This window comes from Ascaphus truei, unplaced genomic scaffold (genome assembly GCF_040206685.1).
Source record: "Ascaphus truei isolate aAscTru1 unplaced genomic scaffold, aAscTru1.hap1 HAP1_SCAFFOLD_388, whole genome shotgun sequence".
NCBI classification, from domain to species: Eukaryota; Metazoa; Chordata; class Amphibia; order Anura; family Ascaphidae; genus Ascaphus; species Ascaphus truei.
The window spans coordinates 281,168-298,723 of NW_027456718.1; the positions used below are offsets into that span (position 1 = coordinate 281,168).

The window sequence follows — 17,556 nt, forward strand, 5'->3', positions numbered from 1 at the left end:
TCGCTCACACTTACCAAACCCCCATCGCTCACACTTACCAAACCCCCATCGCTCACACTTACCAAACCCCCATCGCTCACACTTACCAAACCCCCATCGCTCACACTTACCAAACCCCCATCGCTCACACTTACCAAACCCCCATCGCTCACACTTACCAAACCCCCATCGCTCACACTTACCAAACCCCCATCGCTCACACTTACCAAACCCCCATCGCTCACACTTACCAAACCCCCATCGCTCACACTTACCAAACCCCCATCGCTCACACTTACCAAACCCCCATCGCTCACACTTACCAAACCCCCATCGCTCACACTTACCAAACCCCCATCGCTCACACTTACCAAACCCCCATCGCTCACACTTACCAAACCCCCATCGCTCACACTTACCAAACCCCCATCGCTCACACTTACCAAACCCCCATCGCTCACACTTACCAAACCCCCATCGCTCACACTTACCAAACCCCCATCGCTCACACTTACCAAACCCCCATCGCTCACACTTACCAAACCCCCATCGCTCACACTTACCAAACCCCCATCGCTCACACTTACCAAACCCCCATCGCTCACACTTACCAAACCCCCATCGCTCACACTTACCAAACCCCCATCGCTCACACTTACCAAACCCCCATCGCTCACACTTACCAAACCCCCATCGCTCACACTTACCAAACCCCCATCGCTCACACTTACCAAACCCCCATCGCTCACACTTACCAAACCCCCATCGCTCACACTTACCAAACCCCCATCGCTCACACTTACCAAACCCCCATCGCTCACACTTACCAAACCCCCATCGCTCACACTTACCAAACCCCCATCGCTCACACTTACCAAACCCCCATCGCTCACACTTACCAAACCCCCATCGCTCACACTTACCAAACCCCCATCGCTCACACTTACCAAACCCCCATCGCTCACACTTACCAAACCCCAAACCCCCGTCGCTCACACTTACCAAACCCCCGTCGCTCACACTTACCAAACCCCCGTCGCTCACACTTACCAAACCCCCATCGCTCACACTTACCAAACCCCCATCGCTCACACTTACCAAACCCCCATCGCTCACACTTACCAAACCCCCATCGCTCACACTTACCAAACCCCCATCGCTCACACTTACCAAACCCCCATCGCTCACACTTACCAAACCCCCATCGCTCACACTTACCAAACCCCCATCGCTCACACTTACCAAACCCCAAACCCCCATCGCTCACACTTACCAAACCCCCGTCGCTCACACTTACCAAACCCCCGTCGCTCACACTTACCAAACCCCCGTCGCTCACACTTACCAAACCCCCATCGCTCACACTTACCAAACCCCCATCGCTCACACTTACCAAACCCCATCGCTCACACTTACCAAACCCCCATCGCTCACACTTACCAAACCCCCATCGCTCACACTTACCAAACCCCCATCGCTCACACTTACCAAACCCCCATCGCTCACACTTACCAAACCCCCATCGCTCACACTTACCAAACCCCCATCGCTCACACTTACCAAACCCCCATCGCTCACACTTACCAAACCCCCATCGCTCACACTTACCAAACCCCCATCGCTCACACTTACCAAACCCCCATCGCTCACACTTACCAAACCCCCATCGCTCACACTTACCAAACCCCCATCGCTCACACTTACCAAACCCCCATCGCTCAAACTTACCAAACCCCCCTCGTGCAGCGCTCACACTTACCTAACCCCCCTCACGCAGCGCTCACACTTACCTAACCCTAATCGCGGAGCACTCACACTTACCTAACCCCCCTCACACAGCACTCACACTTACCTAACCCCCCTCACACAGCGCTCACACTTACCTAACCCCCTCACACAGCGCTCACACTTACCTAACCCGCCTCACGCAGCGCTCACACTTACCTAACCCTCCTCGCGCAGCGCTCACACTTACCTAACCCTCCTCACACAGCGCTCACACTTACCTAACCCCCTCACACAGCGCTCCCACTTACCTAACCCCCCTCGCGCAGCGCTCACACTTACCTAACCCTCCTCACACAGCGCTCACACTTACCTAACCCCCTCACACAGCGCTCACACTTACCTAACCCCCCTCACACAGCGCTCACACTTACCTAACCCCCTCACACAGCGCTCACACTTACCTAACCCCCCTCACACAGCGCTCCACTTACCTAACCCCCCTCACACAGCGCTCACACTTACCTAACCCCCCTCACACAGCGCTCCCACTTACCTAACCCCCTCACACAGCGCTCACACTTACCTAACCCGCCTCACACAGCGCTCACACTTACCTAACCCCCCTCGCGCAGCGCTCACACTTACCTAACCCCCCTCACGCAGCACTCACACTTACCTAACCCCCCTCACACAGCACTCACACTTACCTAACCCCCCTCACACAGCACTCACACTTACCTAACCCACCTCACACAGCGCTCACACTTACCTAACACAGCGCTCACACTTACCTAACCCTCCTCACACAGCGCTCACACTTACCTAACCCCCTCACACAGCGCTCCCACTTACCTAACCCCACTCACACAGCGCTCCACTTACCTAACCCCACTCACACAGCGCTCACACTTACCTAACCCCCCCTCACACAGCGCTCCCACTTACCTAACCCCCTCACACAGCGCTCACACTTACCTAACCCGCCTCACACAGCGCTCACACTTACCTAACCCCCCTCGCGCAGCGCTCACACTTACCTAACCCCCCTCACGCAGCACTCACACTTACCTAACCCCCCTCACACAGCACTCACACTTACCTAACCCCCCTCACACAGCACTCACACTTACCTAACCCTCCTCACACAGCGCTCACACTTACCTAACACAGCGCTCACACTTACCTAACCCCCTCACACACAGCGCTCACACTTACCTAACCCCCTCACACACAGCGCTCACACTTACCTAACCCTCCTCGCGCAGCGCTCACACTTACCTAACCCTCCTCACACAGCGCTCACACTTGCCTAACCCCCCTCACACAGCGCTCACACTTGCCTAACCCCCCTCACACAGCGCTCACACTTACCTAACCCTCCCCACACAGCGCTCACACTTACCTAACCCTCCTCACACAGCACTCACACTTACCTAACACAGCGCTCACACTTACCTAACCCCCTCACACACAGCGCTCACACTTACCTACCCCCCTCACACAGCGCTCACACTTACCTAACCCCCCACACAGCGCTCACACTTACCTAACACAGCGCTCACACTTACCTAACCCCCCTCACACAGCGCTCACACTTACCTAACCCACCTCACACAGCGCTCACACTTACCTAACACAGCGCTCACACTTACCTAACCCCCCTCACACAGCGCTCACACTTACCTAACCCTCCTCACACAGCGCTCACACATACCTAACCCCCCTCACACAGCGCTCACACTTACCTAACCCCCTCACACAGCGCTCACACTTACCTAACCCTCCTCACACAGCCCGCACACTTACCTAACCCCCTCACACAGCGCTCACACTTACCTAACCCCCCTCACACAGCGCTCACACTTACCTAACCCCCCACACAGCACTCACACTTACCTAACACAGCGCTCACACTTACCTAACCCCCCTCACACAGCGCTCACACTTACCTAACCCACCTCACACAGCGCTCACACTTGCCTAACCCTCCTCACACAGCGCTCACACATACCTAACCCCCCTCACACAGCGCTCACACTTACCTAACCCCCTCACACAGCGCTCACACTTACCTAACCCTCCTCACACAGCCCGCACACTTACCTAACCCCCCTCACACAGTGCTCACACTTACTTGGCATCTCATGCTTTCCAGGTCATTTCCTCCAAACTCAAACTCCAAGATCATGAAGAGCTGACCCGCGCCGAATAAATCTGAGAGAGCGTTTGAGAGAGAGCGCGTCAGAGAGCGTTTGAGAGAGAGCGAGAGAGAGCATTTGAGAGAGAGCGAGAGCGTTTGAGAGAGAGCGAGAGCGTTTGAGAGAGAGCATTTGAGAGAGCAAGAGAGAGCGTTTGAGAGAGAGCGAGAGAGAGCGTTTGAGAGAGAGCGAGAGAGAGCGTTTGAGAGAGAGCGAGAGAGAGCGTTTGAGCGAGAGCGTTTAAGCGAGAGAGCGCTTTTGAGAGAGAGAGAGCGCGTTAGAGACAGCGTTTTTTCAGAGAGAGAGAGACAGCGGTTTTTGAGAGAGAGAGAGAGAGATAGAGCGTTTTTTGAGAGAGAGAGCGTTTTTTGAGAGAGAGAGCGTGAGAGGACGCGAGAGAGGGCGCGCCAGAGAGAGAGCGCCAGAGAGAGAGGGAGAGAGCGGGTCGGAGAGAGAGAGAGAGAGAGAGAGGGAGAGAGCGGGTCGGAGAGAGAGAGAGAGAGGGAGAGCGGGTCGGAGAGAGAGAGAGAGAGAGAGAGAGAGAGAGAGGGAGAGCGGGTCAGAGAGAGAGAGGGGAGAGCGGGTCGGAGAGAGAGAGAGGGAGAACGGGAAGGAGATAGAGAGAGGGAGGGAGAGCAGGTCGGAGAGAGAGGGAGGTAGAGCAGGTCGGAGAGAGGGCGTGTCGGAGAGAGGGAGGGAGGGAGGGCGGGTCGGAGAGAGAGAGAGGGAGGGCGGGTCGGAGAGAGAGAGAGAGCGGGTCGGAGAGAGAGGGAGAGCGGGTCGGAGAGAGAGAGAGGGAGAGAGGGTCGGAGAGAGAGAGGGAGAGAGGGTCGGAGAGAGAGAGAGGGAGAGCGGGTCGGAGAGAGAGAGAGGGAGAGCGGGTCGGAGAGAGAGAGAGGGAGAGCGGGTCGGAGAGAGAGAGAGAGGGAGGGAGAGTGGGTCGGAGAGAGAGAGGGAGGGAGAGCGGGTCGGAGAGAGAGAGAGAGGGAGGGGAGAGCGGGTCGGAGAGAGAGAGAGAGGGAGGGAGAGCGGGTCGGAGAGAGGGAGGGAGAGCGGGTCGGAGAGAGAGAGAGAGGGAGGGAGAGCGGGTCGGAGAGAGAGAGGGAGAGCGGGTCGGAGAGAGAGAGAGGGAGAGCGGGTCGGAGAGAGAGAGAGGGAGAATGGGTCGGAGAGAGAGAGAGGAGTGCGGGGTCGGAGAGAGAGGGAGGGAGTGCGGGTCGGAGAGAGAGAGGGAGAACGGGTCGGAGAGAGAGAGAGGGAGAGCGGGTCGGAGAGAGAGAGGGAGGGAGAGCGGGTCGGAGAGAGAGAGAGCGGGTCGGAGAGAGAGAGGGAGAGCGGGTCGGAGAGAGAGAGAGAGAGAGAGAGAGGGAGGGAGAGCGGGTCGGAGAGAGAGAGAGAGAGGGAAGGAGAGCGGGTCGGAGAGAGAGAGAGGGAGAGCGGGTCGGAGAGAGAGAGAGAGAGAGGGAGGGAGGGCGGGTCGGAGAGAGAGGGAGGGAGGGCGGGTCGGAGAGAGAGAGAGAGAGAGGGAGGGAGGGCGGGTCGGAGAGAGAGGGAGGAGGGCGGGTCGGAGAGAGAGGGAGGGAGGGCGGGTCGGAGAGAGGGAGGGAGGGCGGGTCGGAGAGAGGGAGGGAGGGCGGGTCGGAGAGAGAGGGAGAGAGGGTCGGAGAGAGAGAGAGGAGAGCGGGTCGGAGAGAGAGAGGGAGAGCGGGTCGGAGAGAGAGAGAGGGAGAGCGGGTCGGAGAGAGAGAGAGGGAGAGCGGGTCGGAGAGAGAGAGAGGGAGAGCGGGTCGGAGAGAGAGGGAGAGCGGGTCGGAGAGAGAGGGAGAGCGGGTCGGAGAGAGAGGGAGAGCGGGTCGGAGAGAGAGGGAGAGCGGGTCGGAGAGAGAGGGAGAGCGGGTCGGAGAGAGAGGGAGAGCGGGTCGGAGAGAGAGGGAGAGCGGGTCGGAGAGAGAGGGAGAGCGGGTCGGAGAGAGAGGGAGAGCGGGTCGGAGAGAGAGGGAGAGCGGGTCGGAGAGAGAGGGAGAGCGGGTCGGAGAGAGAGGGAGAGCGGGTCGGAGAGAGAGGGAGAGCGGGTCGGAGAGAGAGGGAGAGCGGGTCGGAGAGAGAGAGAGGGAGAGCGGGTCGGAGAGAGAGAGAGGGAGAGCGGGTCGGAGAGAGAGAGAGGGGGTCGGAGAGAGAGAGAGGGAGAGCGGGTCGGAGAGAGAGAGAGGGAGAGCGGGTCGGAGAGAGAGAGAGGGAGAGAGGGTCGGAGAGAGAGAGGGAGAGAGGGTCGGAGAGAGAGAGAGGGTCGGAGAGAGAGAGAGGGAGAGCGGGTCGGAGAGAGAGAGAGGGAGAGCGGGTCGGAGAGAGAGAGGGAGAGCGGGTCGGAGAGAGAGAGAGAGGGAGGGAGAGTGGGTCGGAGAGAGAGAGAGAGGGAGGGAGAGCGGGTCGGAGAGAGAGAGGGAGAGCGGGTCGGAGAGAGAGAGAGGGAGAGCGGGTCGGAGAGAGAGAGAGGGAGAATGGGTCGGAGAGAGAGAGGGAGTGCGGGTCGGAGAGAGAGGGAGGGAGTGCGGGTCGGAGAGAGAGAGGGAGGGGAGAGCGGGTCGAGAGAGAGAGAGGGAGAGCGGGTCGGAGAGAGAGAGGGAGAGCGGGTCGGAGAGAGAGAGAGAGAGAGAGAGAGAGAGAGAGGAGGGAGGGAGAGCGGGTCGGAGAGAGAGAGAGAGAGAGAGAGGAAGGAGAGCGGGTCGGAGAGGGAGAGAGGGAGAGAGGGAGAGCGGGTCGGAGAGAGAGGGAGTGCGGGTCGGAGAGAGAGGGAGAACGGGTCGGAGAGAGAGGGAGAACGGGTCGGAGAGAGAGAGAGGAGAACGGGTCGAGAGAGAGTGAGAACGGGTCGGAGAGAGAGGAGGGTGGAGAGAGAGGAGAGAGCGGATCGGAGAGAGAGAGGGTCAGAGAGAGAGAGGGTCAGAGAGAGAGAGGGTCAGAGAGAGAGAGGGTCAGAGAGAGAGAGGGGGTCAGAGAGAGAGAGGGGGTCAGAGAGAGAGAGAGAGAGAGGGTCAGAGAGAGAGAGTGGGTGAGAGAGAGATGGTCAGAGAGAGAGATGGTCAGAGAGAGAGGGAGGGCTAGTCGGAGAGAGAGAGGGAGGGCGGGTCGGAGAGAGAGAGGGAGGGCGGGTCGGAGAGAGAGAGGGAGGGCGGGTCGGAGAGAGAGAGGGAGGGCGGGTCGGAGAGAGAGAGGGAGGGCGGGTCGGAGAGAGAGAGGGAGGGCAGGTCGGAGAGAGAGAGGGAGGGCAGGTCGGAGAGAGAGAGGGAGGGCGGGTCGGAGAGAGAGAGGGAGGGCGGGTCGGAGAGAGAGGGTCAGGGAGAGAGGGTCAGGGAGAGAGGGTCAGGGAGAGAGGGTCAGGGAGAGAGGGAGGGCGGGTCGGAGAGAGAGAGAGGGAGAGAGGGTCAGGGAGAGAGGGTCAGGGAGAGAGGGTCAGAGAGAGGGAGGGCGGGTCGGAGAGAGAGAGGGAGAGCGGGTCAGGGAGAGAGGGTCAGGGAGAGAGGGTCAGGGAGAGAGGGTCAGGGAGAGAGGGTCGGAGAGAGGGTCGGAGAGAGGGAGGGCGGGTCGGAGAGAGAGAGGGAGAGCGGGTCAGGGAGAGAGGGTCGGAGAGAGAGGGGGAGAGAGACTTGGGGTAGAAGACTCACCGGGTCGCTCATTCTCAGTCCCCTTTGTCTCTGCGTACGAGTCCCAGGCCTGGAGAAGATCTTCGGGGTAAGCTCCTCGCACACAGTGAGCCCTGTAACACAACACCACACAATTACCCCAGTAACACAACACCACACAATTACCTCTGCTGGGGAAGGAGGAAACGAGAGGGGGGATATGGAGAAGGGGGTACGGAGCAGGCAGGAGGGGGCTACGGACCAGGCGGGGGGAGGGGGTACGGACCAGGCGGTGGGGAGGGGGTACGGAGCAGGCTGGGGAGGGGGGACGGAGATGGCGGGGGGGGAGGGGGTACGGAGATGGCGGGGGAGGGGTACGGAGCAGGCGGGGGGGAGGGGGGACGGAGATGGCGGGGGGACGGAGATGGCGGGGGGACGGAGATGGCGGGGGGACGGAGATGGCGGGGGGACGGAGCAGGCGGGGGGGAGGGGGGACGGAGATGTCGGGGGGAGGGGGGATGGAGCAGGTGGGTGGAGGGGGGACGGAGCAGGCGGGGGGGACGGAGCAGGCGGGGGACGGAGCAGGCGGGGGGACGGAGCAGGCGGGGGGACGGAGCAGGCGGGGGACGGAGCAGGCGGGGGGACGGGTACGGAGCAGGCGGGGGGACGGAGCAGGCGGGGGGACGGAGCAGGCGGGGGGACGGAGCAGGCGGGGGGACGGGTACGGAGCAGGCGGGGGGACGGAGCAGGCGGGGGACGGAGCAGGCGGGGGGACGGGTACGGAGCAGGCGGGGGGGTACGGAGCAGGCGGGGGGGTACGGAGCAGTAGGGGGGTGGGACTCACGAGTGCAGTTTGATGAAGCCGCTTGTTCTATTCTCTTCACCTTCACTCAACAAACTGAGCTCCCTGAGCAGAGATTGAAATGAGATAAATACCTCTATGTAAGGCTTCCTCTGCATACCACCCTCTATATACGACCCTGAATACACAGGTACCTCTATATACAGCTGGCCCCGTATAGAGACTCTGCTGTGTAACCTGAGCAGCAAGAATTAGTGGCTAGTGGACGCCCAGTCCCAGGAGCTGTGATTGGTTAGTAAACACCCTGCCCCAGGGAGCCATCATTGGTCAGGGATGGCCATCATTGATCAGGGATGGCCGTGATTGGTCAGGGATGGCCATGATTGGTCAGGGATGGCTGTGTCACCCTCCCTCTCTCTCCTTTCTCCTATGCCCTTTGGATTGCTCGCTCCCTCTCTAACAAGTGCCTCTCTGTGCATGGCTTCTTTCTCTCTCACTCCCTGCATCTCTTTGCTATAACTGAGACCCGGCTCACTCAGTCTGACTCTGCACTGGAAGCTGCCCTCTCATATGGTGGCCTTTCTTTCTCCTACACACAGCGCCCTGATGGCAGGGGTGGAGGCGTGGGGCTCCTCCCCTCTATCTGCCGTAACCGAACCCTTCCTATTCCTCCCCCTTTCTTTCCTATTCCTCCTTTGAGGCTCACACTGTCCATATCTTCACTCCCCTCCCAGTCCACGATCATCTATCGCCCACCTACCTCTACTCATCTCCCTTCAGTCTCTCTATCTCTCACTTTGAATCCTGGCTCTCCTTCTCTCTCTCTGCCACATTGATGACCCCTCTCTCCCTTGGGCTTCCAGCTTTCTCTCTCTCTAACCTAGTCTTTTGGACTGCAGTCAGCACCCACCAGGATGGCCACTTCCTGGACGTGGTTTTCACTAAAAACGTTTCGCAATCTGATTTCTCCATTTCACCCTTTCCTCTCTCTGACCATCTTATCTCATTTTCTCTCTCTCTCTAACTTCTCCCCCTCCATTTACCCCTCCTTTCTGCAGAGACCTGCGCTCTATTAATCTACCGGCTCGACTCCACTTTGCGCTCCTCCCTCGCCTCTCTCAATCCCACTACAGACTTCCAACCTGGTCAGGAACTACAACTCTGCGCTATCGTCCTCTCTTGGTCTACATGCCCCTCTTACTCTCTCCCGCCCTTCTAACCCCAGATCCTGACTAAATTCCCACACGCACATACTGTTCCTGCGCTCGTTCCTCTGAACGCCTCTGGAGGAAATCTCACACTCCCGCAGACTTCTTTCATTACAAATGTATGCTATCCTGTTTCAACTCTGCCCTCTCTTAGGCTAAATAAACCTACCTTTCTTCACTAATCAACACTCGCAAGTCTAACTTATGCCGACTCTTCTCTGTCTGAGTCTCTACTAAGACCACAGTCTGCTGCCTGTTTTTCTTTCTCCATCTCACCGCAGGACTTTGCTGACTATTTCAAGACTAAACTGGATTCTATTCGTCAAGACATCCCCCCTATATCCTCCTCACATCCTACACCTCTTCCCAACTCTCCTCCTGCCTCCAAATTCCTTTTCCTCTGTCACAGAGGAGGATGTGTCACTACTGATCTCTTCTCCCTCTACCACTTGCCCTCTTGACCCCATTCCCTCATCTCCTCCAACCTCTGGCTCCTACTCCAATACCCACTCACACATTCTCCGCTCCTCCCCCTACCCTGGTACCTTTCCCTCCTCCTTCAAACACGCAAGCTTGACCCTACCTGTCTCTCCAACGTCCTGTCTCCCTCCTGCGTCTAAACTCCTTGCTCAAATTGCTCAACCTCTCTGCAGCCTGAACCTGTGGACCACCCTCTTTCCTATACATCCTCCATACTCTTGATATCTGTAAAGGATATCCTGTATTTCCTCTAACCTCTCCCATCGTACTTTCAGTTTCTCATTTGTGAACTCCTCCGCCTCTGTCTATCTCTGTGGGGGTACCCCAGGGCTGTGTCCTGGTACCTGTTCTCATTTCACACTCTAGGTGACCTCATCCCATCTCTTGGGTTCAAATATCACCTCTATGCTGATGACACAAATTTACCTTTGAACCCCTGCCCTTACTCCTGCTGTACAGACCAAAGTCTGTGAATGTCCCTCTGCTATATTATCCAGGATGGCCCTCCGCCGACTGAAACTTAACATCTCCAAGAGGGAACTAGTCATACTTCCTCCTATTCCTGGCCCTACTACCCACTTGTACATTACTGTTGGCAGCACTATCATACACCCAGTATCACAAGCACGCTGCCAAAGGCTGTCATTATAATTGCTGCGAGTGTGCGACGTGATGCGTCACCAAAACAAATTAATGTTTGCAATTGTGCGCGCACATAGTGAGCGCGACAAGTCCAAATGCGTGAATTTTCAGCAGGTACCCGAAATTGATATATCAGCCAATGAGGGCGAACAGCTCACGTGACATCATGGCCACGCCTTCCTGTCGCCTCCAGCCTGAAGTGCAGGTTTTGCGCTTACGCATCGTGCCTGTCACGAGGGCGCGTGCACGCACAGCCGGACCTACTATAATCAAGGCCTAAGGCACTAACAAAATCATGTAAATGCACCAGTGCGGCCATGCTGCGCGCTAAGCGACGCGCGTGGCAGGATTTGGAGCAGACAAAAAAAAATTGATTGATGTGTCACGTGAACATTTCCACCAATGAGGGCGAACCAGCCTGGTGACATCACAGCCACGCCTCACCGTCACAAGTCAACAAATCACTCCGGCGACAGACGCGCGCACTATAGCCGCAGCCCAAGGGTCACATTCTCCTCCCACATTCACAATGTAGCTAAAACCTGTCGCTTTTTACTCCGCAATATAACTAAGATACGCCCTTTCCTCTGCTGCATAACTGCTAAAACTCTGACTCAGGCCCTCCTTCTCTCCCGTCTTGATTACTGTAACCTTCTGCTGTCCGGCCTTCCTGCCTCTCACCTGTCTCCCCTACAATCTATCCTACACGCTGCTGCCAGAATCACTCTACTCTTTCCTAGATCTGTCTCAGCATCTCCCCTCATGAAATCCCTCTCCTGGCTTCCGATCAAATCCCGCATCTCACACTCCATTCTTCTCCTCACTTTTAAAGCTTTACACTCTTCTGCCCCTCCTTACATCTCATCCCTAATTTCTCGCTATGCACCATCCAGACTCTTGCGTTCTGCTCAAGGATGTCTTCTTTCTACCCCCTTTGTATCTAAAGCCCTCTCCCGCCTTAAACCTTTCTCACTGACTGCCCCACACCTCTGGAAAGCCCTTCCCCTCAGTACCCGACTAGCACCCTCTCTATCCACCTTTAACTCCCACCTTAAGACACACTTGCTTAACGAAGCATACAGGTAGCTCTGTGGATAATACTAGACAATACATAATGCTTGGCCCCCTGCAGACGCACTTACCAGAACGCCCTCCTATTGTCTCTGTACGTTCTTCCTACCAACCAGTTAGACTGTAAGCTCTTGGGGCAGGGACTCCTTTCCTATTATTACTGTCCTGTCTGAAGCGCTTCTCCCCTTTATGTGTTATATTATTATTTCATATTTATTACTACTGTGAAGCACCATGTACCTGGATGTACTATCAGCGAGGGCTGCGATAGGTCAGCGAGGGCTGCGATTGGTCAGCGAGGGCTGCGATTGGTCAGCGAGGGCTGCGATTGGTCAGCGAGGGCTGCGATTGGTCAGCGAGCGGGTGATTGGTCAGCGAGCGCGTGATTGGTCAGTGAGCGCTCCGTTCCCGTAGGTACAGCTCTTTTCCTTACTTTGAGATGATAATTTCTGGAAGAATTTCTGCAAAACTTTTCTGAACTTCTCCATTAATCTTCTGAGAGCCCTCAATAGGAATCACCTGAGACACAGAGAGAGAGAGCGTCAGAGAGAGCGCGCGTCAACAAGAGACAGTATCACCGAGAGAGCGCGCGTCAACAAGAGAGCATCACAGAGAGAGCGCATCAAGAGACCGTATCACCGAGAGTGCGTCAACAAGAGACAGAGCATCACCGAGAGCGAGCGTCAACAAGAGACAGTATCACCGAGAGTGTGTGCATCAACAAGAATCAGTATAGAGGTTCTGTGGGGTTTCTCCAACTATACATTAAGTGCGAGAGGTTTAATGAAACCCATGTCTTAGTTTCAGTAAGGAAAAGAGATACAGCCCTGGGAGTGCGCCCAAGCGTTTTTATTAATTAATATAAATTAGGTTTCCTTAAGGGAAGGAGCTACGCGTTGAGATTGCAGCTAAGCATATAATATAGACATGATTAGCCACTATGGCAATCAATGGGCAAACTTAAAAAAAAAAAAAAACCAGCACCAAAAATACACAACAAATAAAAAAAACAATCAGTAAAAAATACACAATAACAATAAAAAAATATATAAAAAAAAACATAATAACAAGAAGATTAAGAAAGATACAATTAAAACAAACAAGCATAAAAAAAATGCAATCAATGCCTTCCTTACTTTTGACGTCTTCACCATCCGATTCAGAGTTCATAAGCAAAGCAGGAACCTCTCGACGCAATGGTCCTCAGCAGCCGGTAAGCCCATCTTATTCTTTCTTCTTTATCTTCATCTGTATATTGTAATCCATAGGGCGGATGTTGTCCCGTCAGCTTCTTAAGGTCATATGAGACGGGACAGGCCTTACAGAAGGCCTGTGACGTCACATTTGAGTGTCAGATGGTACCGCTCCAGTCGGATTGGATGCTGTACCACGTGACAGGGTTCTTCCTTATTTTTTTTTTAAGGATGTGACGTCATCTTCAATGGAGGTACGTCACGTCCTAAAAACAAAATGGCTGCCATCACATGGTACTGGAACCAATTGAATTATGAGATATACCATGTGAAGCATCCCCAATCCGATTGGTTGAAGTACCATGTGGCATCTTCCATTATTTATTTATTTTTTTTTTAAAAGGATGTGTCATTTTAAAGGGATGATGTCACATACTTTTTAAAAAAATGGTTGCCATAATATGGTACTTCAACCAATTGGATTGTGAGATACACCACGTGGTACACACCAAATCCGATTAGTTGAAGTACCATGTGATGGCAGCCATTTTGTTTTAAGGATGTGACATACCTCTCTTGAAGAGGACGTCACAATCCTTTAAAAAAAAAAAAAAAAAAAGAAGAACCCTGTCACATGGTACAGCATCCAGTCGGCGCTGTAGCATCTGATACTCAAATGTGACGTCACAGGCATTATATAAGGCCTGTCCCATCTCATTTGACATTAAGATGCCAAAGGAACAACATCCGCCCTATGGATTACAATGGACAGATGAAGATACAGATGAAGATAAAGAATAAAGAAGAAGATGGACTTAACTGCTGTTGAGGACCATTGCGTCGAAGGTCAAGAGGTTCTTGCTGTTGCTGATGGACTCGGAATCGGATGGTGAAGACGTCAAAAGTAAGAAAAACATTGATTGTATTTTTTCTAATTTTTCTTTTGATGCTTGCTTTTTCTAATAGCTGGCTCTGTCTGTAGGTTTGTGGTATATAGAGGTCTGTAGTTGGTTGTTCTTTAGGGTAATTGTGGTGTCTAGGAAATGTACTTTGTCCGGGGCATGGGTGAGTGAGGTCGATGGTACGTATTGAAGTTTCTCATGGAAATGTATGAGGTCCTATTCACCAGAGGGCCAAATCAGGAGGATGTCATTGATGTACCGAAGGTATATAACCTACAAACAGAGCCAACTATTTGAGGGACAATAGCTTCCGCCCCACAGACACTAAGCATGCAACCATCTACAGTCAAGCCATAAGATATAATCGGATATGCTCTAACACAGCAGACAGAGGTCAGCGTATTACAGCCTTGAGATCGGATTTCATAAACCGTGGATACACCCACAGAATTGTAGACCAGCAAATTGACACCACCACCAGAATACCAAGAAGTGATCTCCTTGAATACAGAAAGAAAGAGACAAGTGACAGGGTACCTTTGGTGGTCACATATAACCCACACCTAGAAGCCCTAAGCAAGATCGCCAGGGAACTACAACCCATTTTCCAGGAAGATACAAGACTGCAACAAGGTCTTCCCTGAAACACCCTTATTATCATACAGAAAACCCCATAATCTCAAGAAAATTATGGTGAGGACTAAAGTATTCAACAGTACAACTGAATGCTGGACAAGACCATGCCAGGACGCAAGATGCAAAACCTGCGCAATGCTCCACAAAGCGTGCACAATACAAATACCACACAGGAATCTGTAGTACAAAATCAGAGAAAGGTTCACCTGTTCCTCCAGCAATGTTGTGTACCTCATTGTCATGGGACAGGGGGTATGGCCCGGTATTAAAGGGGTTACACCCCATTTGGCCACCCCCTGCTCTCACATGGGAGGCGAGGGGTTAACTGGAATGATGTCCAGTACTGTAGTTATGCCCCTGCTTCAGCATCAACTGTGTATCCCCCTGTGAATATGTATTGTTCCCATTCCAGTGTCTGAACCAACACACACACTGGGCTCTATGCGGGAGGGAAAGGGTTAATGTTAATTCTGTGTTTATGGCCCTTTGTCCCTTTTCCCGCCTTTGCAGACTCAATTTTGCAGTTTCTCCATAGGTCGCCATTGAGGCGCAATACAATCCTATGGAGATTCCGGCGATTTGGGCCCGTTTCCGTAGAAGACCTGCAGGTGGCGCCCGAGAGGAGGAGCGGCGGTTCCCCATTGAAAGTGAATGGAGTAATGCATTTCAATGGGGATTCCTGGAAGCCGACCTCCGGAGACGAGCTGGCAGCCTGCCAGACCGCAAGAGTGGCAACAGTGTCAAAAAAGAGCTTTGATCACGCAATTGGCGCGGGAACTAGGGCCTCGGTCAAGTTCACGGCCAATTGGCGTGGGAACTTTTGTTCTAGGGCACCCAGACATAAAATTATTTTTGCCCCTAGACCCTAGGAACCCCCACACTCGACCACCACCGGGTCCGAGGATTAAGGACCCCCGTAAATGGCCGCGCTCGCCACGAGGGTCGCGCCATTGACTCTAATGGGAGAGGAGGCCCCATTGAATCCTATGGCGACGCCGGCCCATGCATTTCCTATGGAGGCGCCGGCCATATTGATTCTAATGGAGGAAAGCCGCGTGGCTTTGAAACGGCTAAGGCTTCGGCCATGGTTAATGGCGCGCTGAGGCTGAGGGAAAGCGGGTGCTTTCCCTGGCCTTAGACAGCGCGCCGTCCGGGGGCGTGTCGGCGGGCGGGCCAGTGACGTCACGGAGCTGGTTCGCCCTCATTGGGCAAACCGCACACGTGACTGGCCCTGCGCTCCGGCAAGCGCGAAGATTTAACATTTCCCTAAGACCTACGCTTCCGTGCGCTTGCGGAAGTGTAGGCGAGCCCCTACTAAAGCCGCTCTCATTGCGGCTGTAAGGGCTCAGTGCCTCCGCCCGCAAGCAGTATCCATGGACGCGGCCTAAGTCCGAAAGTGAATAAAGTGTAAACCTATATCTCCGGTTCTGTGAGTACCAGAGGGCTGGGATTTTGGTCGCATGTAGTCCCTGCTCCGGCATGACTACATGGCCATTCCCAGCCCTCTCCGATCAACCAGACGGAGTATGGGCATATGCGAAAATTGTGGTTTTCAATTGACTTCAATGGTGGAGTTGCTCCATTGAAAGCCTATAGCGGCGGAGCCCATTGATTTCAATGGGAGAGTGAAACGCAGAGATTTCTTTGAGCTTGTAGCGGAGAATCCTGCATTAAAGTTAATAGGGGATTTTAACTGATTTTTGGTATCTCCGGTTCTGGGGGTCATGGAAGGCTGATATTTGGCCACTGTGGCAAGGGTTCTCCGGCATGAGGACCTGGCAAATTTCAGCCCGCTCAGACCCACAGAACGGATTATTTTAATATGTGTAGATATTAAAGAATGTATTGTATTTTGGGTCCAGGGTAAAAGCCCAGGAAGGCTAGAGCCCATATGGTATGTTAATGCTCAGGGGGGAGACAAGTGGTCTACAATAAACCCCCTGATCAAAGGCTCCCCCACCCTGCTTGTGTATGCTAGCACAAAGGAAAGCAGGACGTGGGTACTGTATGATAAGTGTTGTGTTTCACACCTTGGAACAACGGGTTTCCTATTCCAAGCAGACTGGGCGACACCAGTCTTGTGGGAGGGGGGCTAGGGAAATAAGCCCCTGATTAGAATAATGTCCACCCAGTGGGCAGGTATTACTTTGCCTCTCAAGTGAGGTGGCAAGGAGGGATTGGGTGCAGATAATCGTCCTCCAATGACTTGCACTCAATGCCAGGGTATAGGATTAAAATCACATATAAACCAGTGTCAGCCCTATACCCAGTGTTTTTTCGTGTCTTTCGTGATGTCTTCATTTGAACCTGTATTGCTGAATGAATTGCCAATCCTGTACCTGATTGCTTCATTGTCCAACCCTTAAGTAAGTGTCCATTTCTTGTCTGTTATTTGTATCATCGTGTGTTCTTCTTTACGGAATAAACTATATTTATTATATCTAAGTCGTGTTCAATTCAACCCAGATATCTGGTGTATATTATACCCTGTCACAAGTTACCGTGACTACTGGTGGCAGCGGTGGGATTGAATTGAACCTGTATTACAGTTTACTGAGGTTTAATTGCGAGTTCCTAAGGCTAATGATATTGAACACACAGTGTACAACATACAACACAAGATATGGCACCATCTCACTGTTCCCCTACTTATGAGAAGCATTGCCTCCGGAGCGCAAGTGCCGGACATCCGTGTGACTGGACCCGGGCACCGAGACCGGAGGAATGTCTCAAGTACGAGCGGGAACCTGCAGCCGGTAGAGCTGAGAGAGAGGCAGCGAACGGAGAACACGAAAACCGGCATGCTGAGCTACGATCCACAGCTGCAGCCGCTGTAACCACCAAACCACCCAGAGAGCAGAGAATGAACTCAGCTCCGGGACGGCAGAGACTTGCGGAGGGAGCGGGAGATCTCGGAGACCACGGGAGTCTTGCAACAGGAGAGGTATCGGCCGTTGCGGCGGCCAGTCAATTTTCCCTGGAAGAGCTAGCTCTGATGTCTGCGTGGGGAGAGACGTGGTCCCGGGCGGAGCGGAACGAGCTCTAGAAGCTGGCGATGTCCCGACCCGCCTACTCCCTGAGCACGGCGCTCGAGCAA

General features: G+C 54.3%; 1 protein-coding gene across 1 annotated transcript in view; it reads right to left on the bottom strand.

Moving 5' to 3' along the window:
- Positions 1 to 3,820: 3,820 nt before the first annotated feature.
- HASPIN (histone H3 associated protein kinase) overlaps positions 3,821 to 17,556 on the bottom strand; it is a 79,032-nt gene continuing 65,296 nt past the window's right edge. Inside the window, exons 9-12 of the mRNA XM_075583825.1 lie at positions 12,162 to 12,247; positions 8,370 to 8,432; positions 7,568 to 7,659; positions 3,821 to 3,921 (exon numbers count right to left, since the gene is read on the bottom strand). Coding sequence (XP_075439940.1) covers positions 3,821 to 3,921; positions 7,568 to 7,659; positions 8,370 to 8,432; positions 12,162 to 12,247 — 342 coding nt within the window. The remainder of the gene's footprint in view (positions 3,922 to 7,567; positions 7,660 to 8,369; positions 8,433 to 12,161; positions 12,248 to 17,556) is intronic.